At 38.7% G+C, this 25410-nt stretch overlaps 2 protein-coding genes across 3 annotated transcripts; both read right to left on the reverse strand.

Moving 5' to 3' along the window:
* Positions 1 to 279: 279 nt before the first annotated feature.
* On the reverse strand, positions 280 to 21148 carry LOC148349702 (glucose-6-phosphate exchanger SLC37A4-like). Of its 2 annotated transcripts, none has more exons than XM_088320427.1 (10): positions 21060 to 21148; positions 16108 to 16377; positions 12872 to 13104; positions 9199 to 9433; positions 7208 to 7363; positions 7052 to 7137; positions 5747 to 5860; positions 3603 to 3668; positions 3399 to 3537; positions 280 to 956 (listed from the first exon to the last, which is right to left on the reverse strand). In XM_088320427.1, exons 2-10 carry the CDS (start codon positions 16253 to 16255, stop codon positions 793 to 795), a joined length of 1341 nt encoding a protein of 446 aa, XP_088176553.1. In that variant the 5' UTR covers positions 16256 to 16377; positions 21060 to 21148; the 3' UTR covers positions 280 to 792. The 2 variants fall into 2 exon arrangements, with proteins under 2 accessions (XP_088176553.1, XP_088176554.1); XM_088320428.1 differs by lacking the exon at positions 21060 to 21148 and adding an exon at positions 20847 to 21035.
* A 1884-nt stretch (positions 21149 to 23032) lies between these two features.
* Positions 23033 to 25003, reverse strand: LOC148349703 (histone H3). Its single transcript, XM_088320791.1, has one exon. The coding sequence runs from the start codon at positions 24925 to 24927 to the stop codon at positions 24517 to 24519; it is 411 nt and encodes a 136-aa protein (XP_088176917.1). The 5' UTR covers positions 24928 to 25003; the 3' UTR covers positions 23033 to 24516.
* Positions 25004 to 25410: the final 407 nt, after the last annotated feature.

Raw genomic sequence — 25410 nt, forward strand, 5'->3', positions numbered from 1 at the left:
CGTTCCGACCTGCTACGATCATCTCTTCAGTCCCGGTAAACTCAACCTGCTTCCGTCCCACGCTACGATTGGCTACGTCGTCCGAAGTTTCCCGCTAACCCTTGTGCTTCCCCAAATAAAAGTATTGTACGAACGCTCTGGGGTCTCCTGCTCTGTTCTGGTAATCCTCGTGACAGAAGAATTGAAAAGTAAAAAATGGTCATGGGGGGGTTTGCTGGGGGTGAGGTGGGGGGCGCTAGTAGTACACTGGGGAGCCAAAGGGGCGCCAGCCTGCAAAAGTTTTGGAAACATTGATTTAATGCTTGGTCTATCAAGTCAAAAACATGGCAACAATTTCAAGCATTTACAAGCACTTCACCCAAAATTCGAACACTTTTAAATATTGAAATCATAACATTAAAAATCAAGCATTGTCAAGGATTTCAAGTACTTGTACAAACCCCGTCTCAAGTGCCTTAAAATTTTATCCTGCGGGAGCGCGAGTTTGAGCCTCGTGCTGTATATGCTTTTCAGGAACTTATGTTAATAAAACATTTCCATTAGGCAATGTCCCAAAAGGTATTGTAACCTATAATGTGTAATGGTATTCAAAAACAAAAACAATATTTGTAATCATTGCTGTTGATGATTGATCCATCATTTTGAAAAACAAAAATCATTTTTCACGTCTTTGGCAGTTGCTGTCCGACATTCAGTTTTGGTAATCCGTCGTCCGCATCGTTACTATCTATGACCGAACTACCATTTTGACAGGTCAACCATCTGCATATTCTTTCGGTTAAGATCGTAAGATCAGTCCGTTTTTTCTCTTCTTCCCATTTTGGTGCGCATGTTGCGAACCAGGAAAAAGAAAACTGTGGTGACAACCATTATGACTTCGGCTACCCAGAAGGCGGTGCTCCAGCTGTGTTGTTTGGCAATAGAGCTGAAAGGAAGCCCAGCCATGAAAGCTCCCACTGCAATAAAAAGGATACGTAATGCATTAGATCAGATAAATTATATCATATTTAAAAAATAATATAAATATAAAAATTAGTGAGGATACCTATATGGGTTTTTTTCAGGTCTGATACCGATCTTAATTATTAGTAATTAGAAGATGTCGATAACCAATATTTGGAGCCGATATTCATTTCCTGTAATAGCTTAAAAATTGGTGTAAGGGTTTTTTTAACAATGCAAAAATAAAAAAAGTATATTTGTAATGAATTTAAATAAAACTATTATAGCTCTCTGAAACCTTTGGGAGTACATAAATTAGAACTTCAACACAACTAACATGACTAATCTTTCACTTAAACATAAAAAAACAGTTCAGGAAATGAAATTAGGCCTGGCAGCAACTCGTATAGAGGTACATAAAAAATTAAAATGCTTCCAGAAACTTTTGACAATACATATAAATGTTGATACAACCAACATGACTTAAATTAACCTAAAACAAAAAGCGCATTGACATTTCAACAACGCTCGCTAATTGAAAAGTGTTAACACTCCTGTTTTAGAGCCAGGTCGAATAATTATTGTTATGGTAACAGCTAATCACTCAGCCTTCCACTTTAGCGTGCTTTTTATTATCGATCACAAACACACTTATTTGAAAAACTCATGTTATGATAGGAGTTAACATATCAGTCTCCACCTGAATGTGCTTCCCTAAAAAGAGTTAACTACACTTTTTATGCTTTTCTTAATCACACACACACTCATTTCTACCAGACTTATTTAAGTCTCCTTGTTATCTGAGGTCTTGACTCACAACAGCCATCTCAGTACTCAAGAGTTGTTGTTTACTCCGCTCTGACCTTATTCTTGGTTAGTGTGTGAGACAGGAAGGCAGGAGAGGGAGAGAAAGGCTCGCCTACATCTGAGCCTAAATAATCAGCCTGTCGAATCAATAAAAAAAACGATAACGATATCCGTCAAATTCCCAAATAACGGTGCCGATAATCGGCCTGCCCGATCATCGGCCTGCCCGATAATCGGTTGACCTGTATACATTAGATCACAAATAACAGATTGAGATTAGCGGTCTCAAACTCAATTGAATTGGAGCCTCCCAAAGCTAGGGTCAGGGTAATGTTTGGCCAAATTGAGTTTTCCACAAGAAAAGCTGTGAAAAAAAACGTGCTACTCATTTCGAATATATTTTATGAAATTTGCTGCCCAAAATACAATCTAAGAACAAAAAATAAAACATTAAGAATTAATATGAAAATAAATCAATTAATCAGTAATGATTTAATATGTAATTCGCACGGGCTTTACATGCATTAAATTGATAAAAGGGACAGTGAAATATTGACCATTAGATGTGACTTTATTGTGTAGTGCGACCCAAAACGAGAGATACAAAGGAAGAAGGCAAACAAAGGGGATTTAAATCGTCCATTTTGCATCTAATATTCTTTGCTCTGCTTTTTGTAAAGAGAGAGAGAGAAAAGACAAAACCAAAAGTAAAAATAAAATAAGGGAAAAAAGGGATGAACACAGGTAGAATAAAAAAAATTAAAGGAGAGAAAAATGAAAGAGAAAAAAGAAAGAAAAGACAAAAGGAAAAAGAAAAAACAAGAGAAAAAAGAGGAAAAAAAGAAAAGAACAAAAAATGGGAAAGGGAAAAAAGATGGTAAGGGGATAGAGAGAGAAAAAGAACACAAGAAAGTCCAACAGAAGAGATGAAACTGTAAAGAGTGTCGTGTCCAGCATGGTCGCCGTGGCGACCGGCTGGCCCCGCCCCCTGGGCACCAGCTGAAGCAGATCGCCTAATTTGCGCGTTTGCTTCTTAAGGGGGGTTGTGGGTATTGCGGGTGTTGGTTCATTGCGTTTTCTGTTCTGCATTATTCTGTTCTGTCTGTCTTGAGGAAATCTGTGTTTGCACGTTTTGAGTTAAAACCTGTTTTGTGAGTATTCCCTGGTCTTAGTTCCTGTTTGCCTGTAAAGCCTGTTTTTGTTTTGTTTTGTCCTTGAGAGTTGGACGACTTTTATTTTGCTAAATAAAAGTTCTGATCGTCAACGCAAATGAGTTCTCCTTTCCTGCCTCCTGCCTCCGTTCTGGTCCGGTCTCCCCGTGACAAAGAGAAAGAACCCAAGAAAAAATAATGACAGCAAGAAGAGAAAGAGAGAGGCTTTTGTCTTTTAGGATGCACATAGAACAATGGGGACAAAGCTGGCAACCCCGAATAGAACTCTGAATAGTTTTTTTTTGTCAGTAGTACTAGTAATAGAGAATGTCCCTTTAAAATAAAAAACAAAACAACAAAAAACCCTTTTATATTAATGCAGGGTCTCAAACTATCATCTCACAGACCACAATTAACCCCTGGGCCAGGGGTTTGAAGCCCCCGATTTAGATTAGAAATGAATCTTTTAGAAAAAATCTTGGGGTTAATGGTACAAACCGTTAGCCATCAAAGCGACAATAGCATGTGAGGTTCCGCAAAAATTGGGAGGCGCACTTTCACTGGCGATCACCCCGAACAAGGCAATCGGACCGTAAGAAGAAAATCCAAACAGGGCACCGAGAACCAGAATCCAAATCTAAGGAGTACAAGAGAAAATGGCGTCCGTTTGCGCTACACAATTAGCTGAGAAAGAACTGTTACCTCTTTTTCGGAGACACCGAGGAGCACAGAAAAAGGATGGATGGCTTGGAACCAAAGAGGAGTCTCCTGAAATCAGGGAACCCATTTCTTTAATCACGAAGGGAGGAGAACGCCCATACATTATGGACTACAGAGGGCACTTGAATAAAAGCCACATGCGCAAATTCAAAATTGTTTTTTACAAGGTTTTAAGCAGAAGATTTTAACAGCCGTAAAAATGAAGATCAATTTCCTACAAAACAGATATATATATATATAATCAGCGGGGTAATGTCTAGTACAGAAAAGTAACACTATGTGTTAAGACACTTGTTTGCAAACTGCAGTTGTCAAGTTCAATCAACTGGCGCAGCAGTTAATATTAATTAAAATCTTATTAGCATATATATATATATATATATATATATATATATACAGTGTATATATATATATATATATATATATATATATATATATATATATATATATATATATATATATATATATATATATATATATATATATATATATATATATATATATATATATATATATACACTGTATATATATATATACAGTGTATATATATATACAGTGTATATATATATATATATATATATATATATATATATATATATATATATATATATATGTGTGCAGGAGTGCGACAAAAATCATTATACATAAATGCTAGGGTTTTTTAATATTAAAGTGTGGCACCAGGTGACCAGGGTATATTTTTCTTATCGGGCCAAAAACTGTGATGTCATTTTAGGCTGTCACATTCCGACAACTGTAATCTCTAAATTATCGTGTGCCTTTCCATAATTAGTAATTAATTTCAGCATATATTATGATTTTTTTAAGTTGTAGTATCAACACTTGGTGGTCTCTTCTGTAACGTTTGTCATGTTGGTAGCAGTCGCATGGCACTGAATCTGTAGAGGCAGTTGTGAATTTTAGTTACTACGGAACATTGTCTTTTGTTCAGAGAATGTTTTTGTCAAACTCCTCCGTCAATGTAAATGCCACTTTAATTAACATCAACTGCTACGGTAGTTGATTGAGACTGGCAGCAGTGGAGAGAGTCTGCAAATGAGGGTCTTAATCGGGGCACAATGTGTTACTTTTTGTAGTAGACAATCCCCCGCTATATCTGCCAAGATCGCAAACTTACTCTATAGGGACAGTGGGAATTTTGTTTTGTTATCTAATTAGATGGCGAGGCAGTTAGCTATCAAAGGGAGTCATAGTAACTCCCGCAGTTTACTCGTCCTGCTTTGAGTTTCTTCATTTTGACATTCAGAGCACTTGGCAGAAATCACACTGTGTCATCACCTGCCACATGCCCTGGCGGTGCTTTTTTTTAAACTGAAGAGTTGGATTTCCCTGGTGTGCACCCTTTCTTCCTTCTGTTTCCACTCTTCCTTTCTTCTTTCTTATTGTTTCCACCCTTCTTTCCTTCAATCCTCTTTTCTTATTGTTCCCACCTTTCATTCCTTCATTCGTTTTGTTCACGCCCTTTCTACCTTCCTATTGTTTTTACTCTTCCTATCTTTCTTCCATCCTTCCTTTAGTTCCCACCCTTCCTTCTTTATTACCTTCCTTCCCCGCAATTGTTCCGACCCCTTCTTCCTTCCTTTCTTCCGACTTATTGTTCCCACCCCTCCTTTTTTTCCTTCCCATTGTTTCCTTCCTTCCGATCTACTTTAATATTGTTCCTACTCTTCCTTCCTTCCTTTTTTCTTTCTTTCTTCCATTCTTACTTCTCTCCTTCATTCAGTGCATTCATTTCTTTTTTTCTTGATAATAATGGGCCACAAAAAGTTTGTAATAAAGGGAAGGAAAACTGTGAGAACAATGATTGAGATTGGTGTACAAGTGTCAAACCACTGCTCAAAAGTAAAGTAAAAGGTTTAAATGTGTTTTAAATTTTTATAACAATGTTTTGTGTGTATTATGTACATGTTCAAATAATTATAGTAGTGTAGGTACATGTTTTTAATATTTTCTTATAAGAAAATATAAGAAAAATAACACTTTGAATGGGAAAAAAGGTTTCGACACTGACAATTCGGTATACCAACAGTGATCCCGAACACATCATGGTGTAGTACCGAAGTATCACTGTACAAACTTTCTGTCCAAATCCTGAACATGTTTACCTGTGGCATTTCAGGGGTAATGGTGACTCTGAAGAGGTACATGGACACGTACATGGCTGCCATCATGAAAATGAGCAGGCTGTGGCGAGGGTTGCCGTATGTGGAGAGGCCGGACTATGGAAAGTCAGAGAATGTGTATAAGCGCCCTCCATCTCAGGGTTGGATAAACTACAGCCCATGGGCCGGATCAGGCCCACTGATCAGTTTACTGTAGGCCCGCGAGACAAAGCTGAGAGAAGCACAAGAGAAAAATGTGCCAGATCTACAAACAATGACCTGCCTTTTTAAATATGTCCACAGGATGTTGCCAAAGTTAATTGCCACTCCCAAAACTGTGCTAATCTTTCATAATGTTATTTGACTTATAATAGAAGTCAAAGACGTGCTCTTTAAGGCAATATGATTGCATTCACCTTGTTTAAAAAATACACAATTAAAAAATATCACCTGGGTGTATTTGTAAAAGTATAAAGAAGCTTTAGATCCTCTCTATAAAAGACAATGAATCTAATGGCAACTTTCCCAAATTCAGGTAAACGTTTTCATAAAGAAAACAAAAAGCAGATTTTTTTTTAATAATTGCATCAATCATTTATCATAATGCTGAAATATATGACAGCAAAGTACTACCAATAAAAATGCATACAGATGTTGTTGTATTTTTATCTTGTGTCCTTTTGTGTTCCCCCATATAACTATATTTCAATGCGCTAATGTCCAACGTTCAAATAGCTGGCAACATTCATCTGTAACAGTCTTTATAAATGATTTTAACTTTTCAAGCTATCAAATATAATGCAGTAGAAAATTTCTGTAGTCGCCCTATTGCATTGAGTTTTTAAATAAAAATGATCAAATGTAGTGCATAAAGAAAGGGAGATATTACTTTTAAATAAGGTTTTTATTTGTAACTAAATATGTGTTTTGGAATATCTTTGTTTGAAAACCAATTGGATGAAATGGTCCCTTTATAGACAAATAGCCAATAAGTGTGTAGGTAAATGCTAATGGAAACTAAATAAATAGGCTTATGTTATGTGTTTCCTCATGTATTGGTAAGAAATTGGAATTAAGACTCTCTATCAGCATATACAAAAAATCAAATACATAGATCAGGCATTTTTTCTCCCTCCGGCCCGGCCCCTGTTGAATTTGTTTATAAACCAATGCAGACCACGGCTGAAACAGTTTGGCTCATTTTTTCTCTTGTGTTTCTCTCAACATTGTCTCGCGGGCCATATGAAATGACGTGACGGCCCACATTCTGCCCATGGGCCATGAGTTTGATACATGTGTTCCACTTACTCGAGCGACAGCTCTGTCGGAGATCAAACCAGATGCAAGACTGCCCAGGAAGCCGCCCACCTCCAAGGCGCTCATGTAACTGCTACCTGTCACTCACATGCTCAGTTTAGCACCAAATTTGGACAACAAAAATGGCGTAAATACAAAATGGCCTACCCATAAGAGCAGTCTGGCCTTTCTCCTGCATGAGGAAAAGCTGTCCCCAGTCCGTCGCTGCAGTTTTCACCCCAAACACCACCAAGTAGCTCACAGACAAAACCCAAAGAAACGGCGAGAGGAGAAACTCTCTCAGGGTGCTCTTGCTGCTGCGTGCTGGAAAGCAAAATATTTGCTGGCTTCAAATTAACAACACATTTTGTTTTTTGAAGAAGACTTAGCCAAGATTGCTGTGCCACAAGGTATAACATGATAATAAGAGAATACACAAATACGATTCTGTGAGACCGTGGCGGGTGGATTGTCCCCCTAGAAATTCTTTGATGGTTTACAGGAGGTTTTTGACATGCGCAACTTATGAGCTACAATCAGGGTTAGGTGTCCACCAAAGCCTCCTCCTATTCTGTGGGAATTTTTCCAATTGCTGGCAATGACTGTGCAGCTGAAATTGACGGCTGTGAGACGAGGCGCTGAACCTTTTTTCTGGTCACCGACAGTTGAAAATTGATCATCTAGGGGAAAATGCAACATTTCACATCATATTTTACCCAGCCGTCTAATCAGAGTTCAGGCGGGGAAGGGCAAACCCAGCGACAGGAGAGTTAGAGTGTGTGTTTTACCACAGGGGGAGGGGCTGAGTGACCAAGATTCTTTCTGACGGACAGAGATACGTAGCACAAATACACACAAAGGCAATTGTGATCATTTATATCAGGGGTGCCCACATTTTTTCCACGTATGAGCTACTTATAAAACGGCCATGTCAATATAATCCATCTACAATAAAAATGCAAAACATACATATCTATAAATATAGCCTATTGTTTATGTGTACCATATATGTTGATCTGTCTTGCATTACTCCACACACCCATATTTTACAATAAAGTACATTTTTTTGTCAGTACCTTATTCTGATGACTTGCACAGAATGGAATCAGCCAAGGGGGCGCAGTGTCGAGCTGCGCGCCTACCTTCACTTACGTCTCCAGGTCTGGAGGTTTTTGAAGTTCTCCAAATCCCTACGCTTCAGCTTTGAGGAGAAATGCTACAGTTTTCGTTTGAAACAATTAACTGAGCTGATCATAGAAATCATATTTCTGTCTTTCCCATACAGCTCCACGTTCAGATCATTCAGCATGTTGACCTGATCAGTTGAAAATGCTAAGTCGAGCACCCACTAACTGTCGTTTAATTGGTTGTATTTGGCATGTTAAGACTCATGTTAAAACTTCTAGACAGTGCAATCAGAATATTTTTAGGCATTTCCCATTACTCAGCTATCTCACATCAATGTGTAGTGACACCTCTGTGTGCTCGCAATTAGCCTTCTTCAGATGCGCACGAAATAGCTGTCTTTGAAGACATCTGGGCCGAATGAAACAGGCAATTTTTGTTGACACATCCATTATTTCATTTATGATGAGCACTTTTTAACATAACGCTTGCGGGTGTAGCGTGAACTGCTCGAGAATTTTTGCTGGGTTTTGTGTGGTGATCCATGCCTCAGAAATGATCAGATGTCAGACTGGCTGCCCTGCATGTCAATCAAGTGACATATTTCGTATTGAGGAGATGATAGGCTGGTGTTTATGTTTTTAGTGCTATGCGCCCCGAGAGGGGCGTGCACTTTAGTTTACAATGATAGGGTTGCCCCAGAAGTGGACGAGGCTGTCACCAGGCTGCTCCCCCGTTGCCTTACAGCTGTAGTCACGCAGCAGCCATATTGTTCGCATGAGGACAACATTGGGTCATGTATGTTTTGACTCCACAATTATCACTTGATAAAAATTCATTCCAACTAAATGAACTTAGAGTCATTGCCTACACACATTGTCATCGCGATCGACATATTTGGCACCCATGATTTATTTATAATATGAGAAATCAAAATTATTCAGATTAAGTTTGCGTTTATATACATTTGAAAACATTATTTTTGGTGGCCCGACAGGATCTTGCTATGTATGGGAATCACTAATGTTACTCACATTTCTTGGCTGGCACGCCAACAGCGGGCAGGCCCACATCCTTTGGCTCATTCTTTACCAGCACAACAGTCACGAGCGAGAAGGCAGCGCAGAAAATGCCCGACATGGTCAAGATGGTCCTCCAGTCGTAGTAGCGGAGGAGAATCGTAACCAGGATCGGGCCCAAACTCCCGGCCACGTTCATGCTGCACGACAGCACCGACCACCACGTTCCAAACTGGGATGGCTCAAACCACTGAAGGGGGATATGGTAGACGTTTTTGACTTCAAATGGAACTCTAGGATACGTAATGAAGACTTTAAAGAACATTTGTCAAACTCACGGTCTGCAAGAGCTTAAAATATCTTGGCGGCTAAAAATAAACGGGTTAAAAGAGTGCCTTGACCGAAAACTTAATTTTCCACAATGCCTGTCCACTATGATATTCGTGAAGAGATAGCTCAGTGCCACTACAACAGTATTTCCATTGAGTGAAATTGAGAAACAAATGATCCTAAAAATGTCCAAAAGATTTTATTATTTCGTTATATAGTGATACCTCACAAACAACATCAATTCGTTCTCAATTTATCCCCGTATCTAGAAGTACTCGTATCTCTTGCAAATTTTGCTAAATGCAAAAAAACGGAAAATCTATTAAATCGTTCAAGGCCTCCCAAAAGCACCCAAGTTATACCTAAATAGCTTTAAAACATATCTTCCGGATCACTTGATACACAATCAAATAGTAATTTCCTACTACTACTACAACATAAATACAATAACAGAAACACATTTACAAAAATACATTTACAGTAATAATAAAGAAATACTACAAAAACACTGCTACAGAAATACAACTAAAATCCTACATCAGAAATACTACAAAAACCCTACAAACATACAACTAGATGAGAGCACAGGTAAGAACTACCTGCATGGCGTCACCGCCTGACGCACCTCTGCCAGTGCCAAACTACAGTAATCTATCTATCTATCTATCTACCTTGGTCATATCCCTCAAGAGGAGTGACCGACAGCAAGACAAACAGAAAATAAAAGGGGGGAAAAAAAAGCAACAAAAAATTTTTTGGACCATGGCCAACCCAATTGTTCAAACACCCAAACAAGTAAGGCACCTCGGCACCCAAGTCGGTCATGCTTTCGTCCCTCCAGATGAAATGGGACACCAGAAAGCGGCCATGTCACTCGGGTCAGGGTGACACAACACACTCTTTTGTTCAACAGCAGGGCCAGACAGCTTTCACTGGTTTACCCCTGCCGCATCATACGGGTGCCCAGCCCATCCTTAAGAACGCGTCCACAATCCCACTATCCTTTCACAACACCTCTCCACTCCTTCCTATCACCAACAAAAACTACAGTAATACTACAAACATATTGGCAAATGTAATACTTAAAACAGACACCCGATATATAATTTTGCTTTAATTTTAAAAAGACAAACATATACTACAAAAACACTACTACAGGGATACTACAATACAGATATACTACTACAAAAATACAACAAGAGTACATACTAAAAAAATGCATCTAGCATAAAACTATGAAAATACTAAAGAAAAACTAAGAAAAAAACCTTCGAAATTACTACAAAACTAAATATCAAATGCAGTGCTTAAAACAGGGACCTATTATTATTTCGATTTTACTCTGAAAAGAAAAAAAGACGAACAACAATACGACAAAAGCACAACAGAAACTAGAGCAGGGGTCTCCAACGTGGTGCCCGTGGGCAGCCGGATGCCCTCTTGGGTCAGCTGAGGTGCCCACAGGCCTTTTCTAAAAATTGCTTACTAGTGCTTGATCATTGTGATTTTATAGTAAAATTATTTATTTAAATGGTTGAATGAGTCCATTTAACCCTATTTCCAATATTAAACGTGGTATTAAAATAGTAACAACATATTTTAGAATTACATATTAAACTGGGTGCCCTTTGCCCTAATTAATAACAAAAAGTAGCTCTCAACTTCAAAAAGGTTGGAGGCCACTGAACTAGGGTAATACTACAAATATAAACATAAAGATTATTTTGCTTTAATTGTAGGAAATCAAATAAATACTGAGAGAAATCTAGTTAAAACCAGTATAAAAATAACATGTAGATGTTTGCATGTACATTCATTCATAAAGATAAAAAATGTATAGGTCTCCAGGCCTTGATGTGGCTGGCAACTCGAAAGGTTTGCACACCCCTGCGCTAGCGCCACCTAATGTACATCTGTGCACACCACTGGTATGTGTTCACTAAAACAAAACAACAAATGCAATTATTAATTATTATTATTATTATTAAGATCGTTTCCCTGAGCTAAAAAAAACAACTGCTGAGGACGTTCTACTATTAGAAGCTCTTGTAATCTGATTCCCTTCAACCTGCTGAAGACGTGCTAAAGCCGATTTAGTTCCGACACGCTACAGGCATCTTGCTTTCCAAGAGCCACCTAATCACATTGGTGAAACTCATGGCCCGTGGGCCAAATGTGGCTCGTCACGTCATTTTATGTGGCCTGCAAGACAATGCTAAGAGAAGCACAAGAGAGGAATGTGCCAAAAACCGACCTGCCAGGCACCACTTGCAAAGCACCCACTGCTTGCATTAACCAACCAGAGAACACTGTGGAAACCTATCCCAATGGTAATTGACTTCAAATGAAAGTCACAGACGCGGAATTTGAAAAACACAAAATTAAATAAAATGACAACTGGGTGTCTTTGATGAAGTTTAAATTTTTTTTAGTTCATTTCTATAATAGATATATTTTCCTTCTTTCCTTTTCTTTCTTTATTTCTTTCGCTTCATTCTTTCTTCCATTCTTTCTTTGTTTGAGAGAGAAAACGCAAAGTTCCCCTATTTAGAAGAATTTCCTTATAAAGTAGCCTTTTTTAATCAATGAATCAATTATTTAAATTAGTGTCTGTATGCTATATTTGTAATACTACAGTCTGCACGAGTTTTAAATTATTTTTTATTCATTTTTTTTAACAAATGCAGGGTTAATAAACACTACAAGAGATTAAATCATAGTGAAGGAAAAATCTTCCGGATATCAGACCCTTCAAAATAATTCTAAAATCAAATCTAAATAAAACCTGAATCATAATTTAATTGTCAGCCTCCCAAGGATCCACAACCCTACAGCAAAAGGCACACTTTTTTATAACATGTCTTTTTTTAAATACGTATAAACATGTCTTCCTTCCTTCCTCTCTCTTCTCATCTCTTTTTGTTGTTCTCTTATCTTCTGTTTCTTTCTTTCTATCTCTATTTCATTCTTTTTCTAACATTCTTTCTTTTTTCTTCTGACTTTTCTGTCTCTTTCTCTCTGTTGACCTCAACTTTTCTCTCTTCTCCTTTCCTTTATTTCTCTTACTCTCTTTTTCTCATATTTTCTTCTTTCTCTCTGTCCTTTTCTCCTTTTATTTTTCATTCTCCCGCTTTCTCTCTCTTTCTCTTTGTCTTTCCCTCTCTCTCTCTCTCTCTCTCTAATTTACGAGTCTGGCCTCTGTAAGAGTGTTTTATTCTAACACGTGGCCCGTGATCTAAAACGAGTTTGACACCCTTGGGTTAGACGGACATATGTTAGTCATATTTTAGTAGTGTCCGGCACTAAGTGACATGATTCCACATGGCAAAGTCAAAGGAAACATGCAAGCATTTTGTACCTTGCGCAGCACCTTTCCACACGGCGGCCATCCACAACCTTGTCCTAGCCCGTTGACAAACCACAAGAGCGAGAAGACGCCGACCGTGGAAGACCAAGAGAAGACCACATTGATGCTCCCTACCACAAAAAGGCCCACAGAGAAAAGCCAACGGGCGCTTATCTGGTCTGACAGCACGCCGCTAATGAATTTGCTAATGGCGTAGGCCAAAGTTTGGCTGCTGCTAATCATACCTGAAAACACAAGGGAACATGAAAATGGGATACTCATTGAATTAGATCGTCTTTATTGTCATTGATAACCGCATAACAAAGTGTTGTATGGAACAACCGAAAAATGCACTTTTTATAGAATAGTATTATATAATAGAAAAAGCAAATAGTATTTATATAATTCATACAAGATCAACAGTTAGGCCTAAAAGCATTTGGATAGACATACCATTTTCACAAGTTGGGCTTTACATGCAACCACATTGGACTTGAAATGAAACATCTTGACCAGAAAATGCAGACTGTAATGTTTAATTAAAGTATTCGAACAACATCGCATGGGAGAGTGTGAAAAGAAATTTCAATTTCTTGTACGTCAAGCAACTCTAAGGAAATTGACAAATCAAATTGACTTCAGAGAACATTTAATTGAAAAATAAAGTAATATTATACATTTATCTTCCAAACACACATTTTAGCGGACGGGAGATCGACAGACGAGTCAGTGCAGCGTCTGCCGTCATTCGCACCCTGTACTGGTTCGTCGTGGTGAAGAGGGAGCTGAGCCAAAAAGCAAATCTCTCAATCTACCGGTCGATGTACGTTCCTACCCTCACCTATAGTCATGAACTGTGGGTTATGACCGAAAGAACATGATCCCGGATACAAGTGGCTGAAATGAGTTTCCTCCGTGGGGTGTCTGGGTATTCCCTTAGAGATAAGGCGAGAAGCTCAGTCATCCGGGAGGGACTCTGTGTAGAGCCACTGCTCCTCCGCATTGATAGGAGCCAGTTGAGGTGGCTCGGGCATCTGATAAGGATGCCTCCTGGACGCCTCCTTCGGGAAGTGTTCCGGGCATGTCCCACCGGCAGGAGGCCCCAGGGGCGACCAGGACACGCTGGAGAGACTATGTCTCTAGGCTGGCCGGGGAACGCCTCGGGATCCCGTCAGATGAGCTTTATAAGGCTGCTGTCCCTGCGTCCCAACCCCAGACAAGCGGAAGACAATGGATGGATGATGGCTATTTTAGGGGCTCAAAAATTATAGCACAATAAAGTGTAATCTAAACAAAAATGTTGTCAAAATTTTATTGCAAATCCTTTTGAAGCAATTGCCTGAGGCCTGGAACCCATGGACAACAGCAAACGCTTGATTTCTTCCTCCTTGATGCATTGCTAGGCCTTTAGATGTTGCTTGTTTTTTGGACTTTTCGCTTAAAGCCTCGTCTTAAGCAAGTGAAATGCTTGCTCAATTTGGTTAAAATCTGGAGATTGACCAGGCCGTTGTGGAATATTTGACTTCTTCGCCCTAATACACTCCTCACTGTTAGTACACTTTTTCATGGCCAATCCAAGCACTTTTCAAAACCACTTTTTAAATGTTTCTAGGACCGTCAAAGGTCGAAATCCAACGCCGTAAACAAGAAAGGTTGTGTTTTTTTGTTGTTGACTTTGATGACTAAAATATAGTTTCTATCTTGCTGCTAGTACATACTTTGTGCTACTTTGAGCTATTCCTATCAATAATCTACATTCTTTTTGTGTCAATGGGCTGCTATAAACTGACATGAATTCTGCCATTCTGCTTCAACAATGCACGCACAGCTTCAAAATGTCACACACACGGAAAGGGCTCTCTAGGTGTTGGGTAATAATTGAATTCAATACGGAAGACAAAAAAAGAAAGTTCTGTATGTATAAGAAGCAGAAAAATTAGCCAAATTTAATTTTTAAGTATATTGAATGCTCATAAGAAGAGTGCATTCAATCTTAGAGACTGCTGATCTTTTGCTTTTTGTTTTACTTCGTTAATTTATATTTGATGTGTATTTTTCTGAGAAACCCTGTCTAAATTGGTAAAAATAGAATTGTAAATAGTTAGTTGTTTTTGCATTTTATCATTCAATTAGAGCACTGAAAAGTTAATATATGTTTTATGTTTTTGTTTAGCATTTTCAGGGATGTTGTCTTGTTGTTCAACTTTAAACCTGTTCAGTGTGTAAAAAGCTAAAATTGTTTTGTATGTTACATTTTTTAAAGATTTGTAAATATTTTAATTTAGATAGGTTGTCTTTTACAGGAATCCGCTCACTCATTACTGAAAAATTTGGTTAATAATGTTTTATCACGTTGATAATATATCATTAAAAAACAAAGAATTTGAGGACCTATTTGGGAGCCAAAAAAGTCGGCTCTTCTCAGTGAGCCGAGCCAAAAGAGCTGGTTTTCTAAATAGAGCTATACCTCGAGTGCGACCAGTAGGGGTGGTGACGCTTCACATGACAGCGCCATAATGACAAGCCACCAGAGCAGGCATATAAGCATAATTTTCATGCACTTTACTTAAAATATATATTTCTAATTTTTTGCATGGTTTACAAGAAACATGGCAATGGAAAAAAGCAATTCACTCGAAATCCAAGCATTTTCCTATCCTTGAAAACACAACATTAAAATTCAACCATTTTCAAGGATTTAAAGCACTCGGACAAACCCTTAATATTGATTTTAAGAATAAGCAGAAATACCCAAACTATCATATATCCATCCATCCATGATCTGCACCGCTTATCCTCAGTAGGGGGTGCTGGAGCCCAACCCAGCTATCTCTGTGCAGTGGGCAGGGGACACCCAGAACTGGTTGCCAGCCAGTCCCAGGGCACACGGGGACAGACAATTCGCTCGCTCATTCACACCTAGGGACAGTGTGGACCGGCCAATTAACCTAACATGCATGTTTTTGGAATGTGGGAGGAAACCGGAGTGCCCCGAAGAAAACCACGCAAGCACGGGGAGAACATGCAAACTCCACACAGGAGGTTCGATCTCATGACCTCAGAACGGTGCCACACACGCGCTAACCACTGCGCCGCCGTGCTGCCCAACTATCATATAAACATTCATTATTTAAGAAATATGTGCTAATTTCATATGACAAAAGCTCACTTAGAGGGAGTTGACATGATCAAACTGAGAATAAAAGTCAAAATCGAAATGAAAAATCGGCAAATGAACCTAACCTTACCCAAGTCCTCTTTGTCCAATTGAATCTCCTCCATAACTGATGGCATGACAAATGAGAACGTCTTTCGGTTGAAGAAGTACAGCATGTAGCCGAAGAACATGGACAAAAAGATGCTAACGCGGTAGTAGGCAAAACCTGCTGCCGCCATGCTTCCGCTGATTCAAATGTTTTTAAAAAATTAAAAATGTGCTTAATGAAGAGGACACTATTAGACTCCTAAACTTGTGGGCAAGTACTTCCAATGAGTGATGTTGAAGATTTTCCTCCACTCTGAAAGAGAAAATACATTAAAAAATAATTGTGTTTGACTGATTGTACTAAGTTAAATCGTGTAGGTACAATGTTCTGCTAACAGAAAAAGTTCAGTAGAATTTTATGTTGTTTTATTATTGTTATTATTATTTAGAAGGAAACTCTCGGACAGAAAATGACGTCACATTGGGAGCCAAATTAGTTCAGTCAAGTTAGACATTTTCATTGACACATGTCATCACTATAATCAACAGCTATCTGCTTCTGTTGTTCATCATCTGTAAGATTCACAAGATATCGTTATTGTTGATAGATATTTTGTTTGTATTTCATTGAATTTGCAAACAGATTTTTGGATTTTGTTGATTGATTGTAGTGTGTCAGACTCGCTGTGTTTTCATTTAATGTTTAAATTTGACTCTGTTTTGGATGAAAGTAGAGCTTGGACGCCTTCTTGACACAACCCCATCATCTGTAATATTCCAAACATATCCCTTTCTCCAAAGTTTTTAACAAATTTTGTAGTTGCTTTGTTGATTTTGTCGACCATTTCTGCCTTTGAGAAATACAGAGAGTGGTCTTTGATTGCCCTACTGTGGTTAACATGTTAATTGTTCCTTTCTAAAACTAATGAGAAGCAAAGAACATCAATGGTAGTCAAACGATGATTGAAAATCCTCTTTTGTTGTTTCTTTAAACAATAATTGTCAATAAGTATGAAAGGTATTGCGAGTACTTGAAGTAAATTTTTTGTTTGTGGTAATGTTTTGCAGAAAAGAACGTACTCTTGTTTTAAATCATTGTAAAATGACACTGCAAACGGTAACTGTTCTGCCTTTGAGAAACATATAGGATGGTCTTTGAGTGCTCTCTTGTGGTTAACATGTTATTGTTGGTGGCTAACCTTAATTTTATTGGTGAAACCAGATGTCATAATAACAATGTATGTTCTACTAAATAATTAGTTTTAATTTAAATGCATTTGTTTGTTTTATGGAAACCTTGCTTTTACTGTAGTTTCAATTTTCTCAACAGTTTCATTCTTTTGAACCAGTTTGGTGGCCTTGGAGTAGCGTTCCCTGAGTCAGGAAGGTCGCTGGTTCGAGCCTAGAAGTCATACCTAAGAGTTATAACATTGGTACCCATTGCCTCCCTGCTTTACACTTAGCATTAAGAGTTGGATCTGGGGGGTCTGGTCACCTAATGACTCCGAATGACTTATCGGTTGGGTAGAACTACTGTTGCATCATTTACTGTTTATGGGAGCCCTGCCAATATGGGCTAAGGTGAGGAAAAAATAATACAATTAATTATTTTAAAAGTCCAGTGCGCCTTATATAAGAAAATGTATAACAAAAGACAAATTTTCCAGGGTGCACCTTTTAGTGCTAAAAATATAGTAATATTTTTTATTATTAAAATGTAGAAAAACTTGAAAAACAAGTTAAGAATGTAGAAAAATCCCAAATTATAGAAAAATTAAATCCTAAAAATAATAATCTGTTAAATCCTGACCCACGGTGATTGGAAAAACGTTTCACTATCAATTTAGGCTACAGTAGTTTAGGAGGTAGAGCGCTCGTTTAGGAACCAAGAAGTTGCAGAATTGATTTCCGGCTCCTCCGAATTAAATACTGAAGTATCCTTGGGCAAAACACTAATCTCCCCGATAAGCAGGGAGGCACCTTGCATGTCTAAGTGGGTAAGTGTGAAGTGCACTGTAAAGCGCTTTGGGTGTCTTCAGTGACTTGTTAAAGTGCTATACCGTTTACATGATTATTAGAGCTGGTGCCATGATTCATTTTTAAATATTTCATACATGTCAATCTTTGGACATTAATAAGAAGTAGATTTTATGATGCGCTGTATTTTTACGCATGAAACACAATCTCTAGAGTATTAAATAAATAAATTAATAAAATGGGCTTATTTAAAACCCGCAGTGGCAAACTTCTACCAAAACGAAAATCTAATTACAATGGTGGGAGCAGTTTATTCATACACCAAGACTGACTCTTGCTTCAAAACATACCTAGCAACTTCCCAAATTGAAAAAATAAAATAATAAAAATGAAAGAAAATATTTTTTTGTTGGACTCTTCTCGTCTTGCCCATTTCGGCTTATCCAGATTGTCTCGGCCACTAGTAGCAGGCGACAACGTCATAGTAGCTTGCAAATATTGTTGTTTTCAGCTATGTGAGGGGAAGTGAATACAGAGTAGGGGTAAGATCTTGAGCAAGAGCCCAATCCAAGCCTGACACAAAATTCTGACTTAATATGTCAGTCATTACGTTCAGGTTTTGGCCGGGCTTCTCTTTCTTGCTGATTTTTTTGAAAAATTATCCAACTGTTATTGTTCTTTATTTTTCTTTGTGTCGAGCGGTAGAGGGTCCACATGATGGATTCAACCTCTTGCGCAGCTCCAAACGAGAGAGAAGCACGGCCCGGCCCTCATAAATACAATATGAAAATTGGGGTTTTCTTCGGGCTCAGTCCCTTGAATCAAGTTAGTTGGTCGGGCTCGGGCTGGGCCGCGCTTAAAAACCCGGGTCCGGTTGGATTTTTTTAGGCCCGATCTTACCTCTAATACAGGGTATGGGAAGACAATGGGAACTTATACTGTTGATATTTTCGTTTCAGGGTTCCTACAGCTTTAGGCATGTTGAATTCAAGACTTTTAAAAACTTTTTTAATGCCTTTTGTTATGAAATTTAAGATCAAGTCAACAAAAAAAACACACAATTTAAACAAACAAAATAAAAAAAAACACAAATATTTCTTGCACACAATACATCGTGCACATGACCTGGCTTAGCTTTGGGCCATGGCCAAAATTGTTCTTGGACAGACACTTCTCATTAAATGCATATTTTTCCATGGTCCAAAGTAAAAGTATTTTCCTATGTGTATAGTGGGTATACCTCGTTCATGAAAAGGCCTGACTGAAACCACATCACAGTTTTGATAGTTCCATTATTGTGGTCACACAATGTTGCAAATTACAAAGTATCAAAACAGTCAATTGACGAATGTTACTAAATCGTTTTACTTCAAACACATAAATCATATTAATACGTTCACAACTTTAAGACTTTTTAAAATTTAATACAAGACATTTTAATGACAATTAAGGCCTTGCTTTTAGAATAATTAATTTAATGCCATTTATAACTTTTGAAGGATCCGCTGGAGTACTATGATACAAAAATGCTATTACAGAAATATTGAAACAGAAATACTACAAAAGTACAAATACGGAAATGTTAAAGAATACTTAAGAAATACTACAAAAAAATCTAGTATGGAAGTATTTCAAAATACTTCTAGAGAAATAATACAAAATACCACTAGAGTAACACCGTAATACAAATATACTGCTACATAGATATTACAAAAGGGATACTACAAAAAATAAGTTTAGAGAATTATTATGACAGAAATACTACAAAATAGAACAACAGGAAAGATACAAAAATATTGCAGATATACTACAAAAAAATACACTATGGAAATACCACAAAAACGCTACTTTAGAAATACAAAAGAATTATACTACAAAATAAAAGTACAGCAATACAATAAAAATACTACAGAAATACTACCAATATTTGACTGTCAAGTTAGTCACATTTATTTGTATAGCCCTTAATCACAAAAATGTCTCAAAGGACTTCACGGGATTACATTTACACCATAAATACTACAAAAAATACACAAAAAAATACACCTCAAGTAATACTCCCAAAAATGCAGATTTACTACATTATCTACTATGGAAATATTACAAAAGTACAATTGCAGAAATGCCAGAGAAAATACAACAAAAATAAAACTACAGTAATGCTGCATCAATACAACAAAATAATGACGACAGAAATACTATAAAAATACAAACACAGTAATAATGGATATACACTACAAAAATTCTACTATAGGATATGCTACAAAAATACTACTGCAGAAATACTATGATGCAGTGCTAGGAATCAAATGGACTGAACAATTTTAGGGCAGAGGAGTATTTCCGACGCTGCATTGTTCACATTTTTGGTTTGTATTACTTTTTATCTTGGTCTTGCGATTTAAATTATAGTTTAGCATACTACCCTGTCCTTTATTAAGGAAAAGAGAGTTATAAAAATGCTGTAATTTTGGGGAGCGCTTAGGTTGAATTTGGGGGTGCTTGAGCACCACCCAAAACGGGCTGGTGATACCCATGGTGTAAAGTCAAGATTTCTCTTTATTTTTGACAAAGCGGTATGTATTTTTTCTATATAATCGGTAGGCGCTTTTAAGGGGAGAAAAGTAGTAGTCTAGCGGTAGTACTGTTGGCGGGTATGACATTCTCGTGTGCTGTATTACAGTCGTTCAGTAGAGTCGGGTTGCTCGCAGCGTGCTTGACACACTCGTGATAGAAATGTCAACAGCTGTTCTACTGAAACGCATTTTGGGATCATTATATATAATAGTATACGTTTTTGCCTACACTGTTAAAGAGAATGCCGTGTAGCTGATGCATGCACGCCAACGCATCCCTCGCCATGTCGTTGTCATTTGCAGGGAATGCGCACTCATTGAGATCCTCGTGAACGCGCCACGTTTTCGTAACAAAACACGAGCATGGCCACATATCATTCATTGCTGCATGAAGGACATCGCGGGAAAGAGAGAGGGAGTGAGGGTGGTCCTCCAAACTCACATACGCTGCTTGCTTCCGCGTCGTCGGGGCTCACAGCACGATTGCCCCGACCACACTTGCCAGCCGACTGCATGCTGGGGATGGTGCAGATCGAGCAAAACATCGATATTATCGATACCAAGCTAGTACTTGGATTGAATCATCACAATCATATCTTGGGATCGATACTCTGCAACTCCACTATTTTCCCCAAAGCATCGCTAGACGCTTTTTCTCACCCAACACCTTTTGCAACTCAATAAGTCAGGCATGTCAAAAGTCAGGCCCGGGGGGCCAGTTACTGCCGTGCTCAAAATTGCACTGGTCTGTGGCCTCTATCATAAAATTAATATCTGGCCCACCAGTTATGTTGACCGCAATATATAATACATCCAGCCATTACCTGCACCGCTTATCCTCAGTAGGGTCGCGGGGGTGCTGGAGCCCATCCCAGCTATCTTCGGGCAGTGGACACCCTGAACTGGTTGCCAGCCAGGCACAGAGACAGACGACCATTCACTCGCTCATTCACACCTAGGGACAATATGAACCGGCCAATTCACCTCAAATGCATGGTTTTGGAATGTGGGAGGAAACCCACGCAAGCACGGGGAGAACATGCAAACTCCACACAGGAGGTTCGATCTCATGACTTCAGAACTATGGCGCACACGCGCTAACCACTGCGCTGCCTGCCGTACTGCCCTATATAATACATTTTTTCCCAAAACAAAATGAAATTACCATTTCACCAGATTATGGCCACCTTATCCTTGGCTTTGTATGAAAGTTTACCAAATCTGGCCTGCTTTCTGAAAAGTTCTGACATCCCTGTGCAGGTCAATGCCTGAGTGAGTGGGCAGTGTTGGGAATAACGCTGTTATTAATAACGCAGCCACAGTGTAATCTAACAAATTATTTTTTTCTGATGTGACAACTCCGTTATTGTTACTGACAGTCAAAAGTGGTGCATTACTTTGGCTGCTGAACGCCGACAAAATTTATACAATTTTTTTAGATTTGTACACATTAAATGCCCTCTCGGCCTGCTAAAGGGCAGTGTATAGCGTGTTGGTTGGTACAGGCGTAAACGTGTCAGTTGCCTTGCCGCCCAAATGCAGCTGCAGCTCATTGACCGATTGGCTTCCCTTCTTTTTAAGCTCAGTGCTCTCAATTTGTCAACAAACTTTGGCCCAGCAAGATGTACGTTTTGACTCTGTCGGGTTCCCTGCCCGGTATTATTCCCGTCTATTTTGTCCTGTTTAATAGCGATCTCCAGATCCGTTCCAGTCTAGTTTGTCGTTTAATTTCGATATCCAGTTCTGATATCAATCCTGTGTCCCGTCCTGTACCGCTCCATCTGTCAGATATCTGCTTGAGAAATTGGTATCGGTCTCTTGCTTTCTGTTCCACGCCTGACTTCTGTCTTCTTTCACCCAGCGATCGCCAAATCACTGGCGTTTTGTGTTCATGTGCATGACTGCCCCATTTCTTGTAAAATAAAAGCTTGTGGGAGAAACGTCACACATTTGGGTTCTCCTCCTGTTCTGGTTCTTGACAAAATGTGCATTAACTCAATTGGTGAAATAGACCAGTTGACACATTTGATGCCGATCATCAAAATCTCCCCCCCATGTTTAAATAAATGCGTCACATTTAGAAACAATCCCTTGTCATCCATGATTATAATACGTTAAGTAGATATCAAGTGTAGGCAGAATGATAACGTATAATACTGAAAAACAAAGCATAAAGTTTGACATCCCCGTGTTAGAAAAGAAAATGACACGCAAACAGGAAGCATGTGGACTTTTTTTGAACCATAGAAAAAGACAGTCAGGTGGAATTGGTGTGGTAATCTGCTACTGTGGCACGCCACAAATGTACAAAAACATTTGAAATGAGCAGTCTGCAATCCGAATTTAAGCATGTTACTGTTCCTGGAAAAAAAAAACTTTTAAATCTGTTGTCACTATGGCAACATAACCAAGAGGGCTTGTTACAGACTTTATTATTAAAATATTGCGCAACAGGAGATATTTAGTTGTATTGTTGACATTGCTATACAGTATGCTTATTATCGTTACATTACTTGGTTTGAGTTCTGATACAGGTGCAAAATAAATGTTTTTTTAATGTAGTTATATACTTTTTTTTAATAACAATTTGAGTGCCTAAAATGTTGTGCAGTATAAACTTACTCAAGGGGAAGGGTTCTTTAATTCAAGGATCATACATGCAAAAAAAAAACTATCGGATTTTCACTACCTCATTTCTTGAATCGGATCGATAGCAAAGTTCCCAGTATCGTCCACCCCTACCGCATGCAGCTCATCACACGCGCTATTAAAGTGGTAACGCCCACTTTCTGCAAACCGAATCAGATGCGTGCACACAATTACCACTTCACACACGCACGCCACTGCAAAGTCCAATATGCAAGGGGACGTTACCAAGAAAAAAAACTTGTCAAAGAGGAGAAAAAGCAAAATATTGTGTCAAATTTCAATCCACTCCGATGCTAACGACGCATCTTGCTCATTGGCGCTACCAAGCGGTAGACATAATACTAATTACAGGCCATCACGGCAACGACACAGAAATTCATTGTACTGCAATATAATGACAATAAAGGCCATTCATTCAAAATTGAGCCTCGCACAACAGCAGAGCCTTTTGGCATTATTTAGAATAGGGGTTTCAGATTATTATGTAGGTTGGTTGAATGTCCGAACCACAGGGGTTTTTAGGGCAACGTTTCCGGTGTTGTGCCTTGGGCAAGTACACTAGGGTGGTCTGAACAATATATTCAACGGGACAGAGTATACAATTTTGTGCCCTGGTAGTTTTTTAAAAATATATTTGAATACTAAACAATGAAAAAAAAAACAATCCTACAACTTTTATTCTAATTATAAATGATCGTAGTTTGAGAAATTTGTATTTCTTCCATATGGTAAAATCTACTTCGTATACCGGCATTTGTCTGCAGTGGCGCTGGTTTTCCATCAAATAAGAAAACAGTGCCATCTAGCGATCAAATATCACACAGGCGGTTTCATGGAAATTTTCTGCAAAGCGCTCGGGTATACACATTTGGGATATAAATGTAGGCACTTTTAGTCTTTAATCGAATCATTGCAGGCCGTGACTTCCCACCACTGATAGTAAACTTGCTTTTAAATTTATTGGCATCATAGTTTTACCACAGGTTGTAAATTAATGGTACGATTGTAGGGTAGAAATAATCAACTACTCACAGAATACGTTATTCCTTACAAATTTTCTCGAACGTTTTAAAATGCGTAATAAACGTACTTTGTACGGCAAAACCGTGCAGGTTGAGAGGTATGGCATTTATTCGGCGGCAACAAAATCCCCAACTCATTGTATCAATGACCCTGTGCGAGGAATGGTCTTTAGTATCATGTATTGGCTCTTAAAAGAGCCGTTGTGTTCTTCAGTGATGTTGTGTGAGTTATGCTCGCTCTCCCCGGATGCGGCGGGCCAGCTGGATGTCCTTGGGCATGATGGTGACGCGTTTGGCGTGGATGGCGCACAAGTTGGTATCCTCAAACAGGCCAACCAAGTAAGCTTCGCTGGACTCCTGTAGGGCCATAACTGCAGAGCTTTGGAAACGCAAATCGGTCTTGAAATCTTGAGCGATCTCCCTAACCAGACGCTGGAAGGGGAGCTTGCGGATGAGAAGCTCGGTGGATTTCTGGTAACGACGGATCTCACGGAGAGCGACGGTGCCAGGCCTGTAACGATGAGGCTTCTTCACTCCGCCAGTGGCCGGGGCGCTCTTACGAGCAGCCTTGGTGGCGAGCTGTTTCCTGGGGGCTTTGCCTCCTGTGGATTTACGGGCAGTTTGCTTAGTTCTTGCCATTGCGACGACAAATTGATAGGTTGTGTACGTGTTAGACAGAGCCCGACTAAATATATAGCGCCTTGACAGTGCAACGAAGACGCCTATTGGCAAGAAGAGAGTGCCGCGCTTTTAAACAGACAAACAATTGGACAGCAGTGATTTGAAATCAGCCAATCAAAACACTGGCGGGAAAATGCGGAATTCGTTGGGAAACCGAATTTGAAATGAAATTTTCCATTTTATTTCTCTGAATGAGGAGTAAATCATCTCAGTTCATGTATGTACTCTGTTCGACGGATCGGTGAAAAAAATATTAATAACAATTTACATCTTCTGTCTCGTACCATATTTGGCAGTGGGTTTATTTTTAAATACAGAAGACGCTATGTTTAATACTCTTATGTATAATGTTGCAACAGTAAGGTTAATGCACCTATTAAAAGGAAACTTTTTTCTTAGATTCTCTTTCATTTTCTGTTTCTTTAGTTTTCTTCTTTAATG

This window comes from Urocampus carinirostris, chromosome 17 (genome assembly GCF_059441175.1).
Source record: "Urocampus carinirostris isolate Australia breed hairy pipefish chromosome 17, RoL_Ucar_1.0, whole genome shotgun sequence".
Classification (NCBI taxonomy): domain Eukaryota; kingdom Metazoa; phylum Chordata; class Actinopteri; order Syngnathiformes; family Syngnathidae; genus Urocampus; species Urocampus carinirostris.

Coding starts and splice junctions, on each gene's coding strand:
- LOC148349702 (XM_088320427.1), bottom strand. CDS start 16,255: ATGGCGGCAGCAGGTTTTGCCTACTACCGCGTTAGCATCTTTTTGTCC. Junction 9,434..12,871: donor GTGGAAAGGTGCTGCGCAAG/GTACAAAATGCT, acceptor ATCCCCCTTCAG/TGGTTTGAGCCATCCCAGTT. Junction 5,861..7,051: donor CCGACAGAGCTGTCGCTCGA/GTAAGTGGAACA, acceptor GACTTTCCATAG/TCCGGCCTCTCCACATACGG.
- LOC148349703 (XM_088320791.1), bottom strand. CDS start 24,927: ATGGCAAGAACTAAGCAAACTGCCCGTAAATCCACAGGAGGCAAAGCC.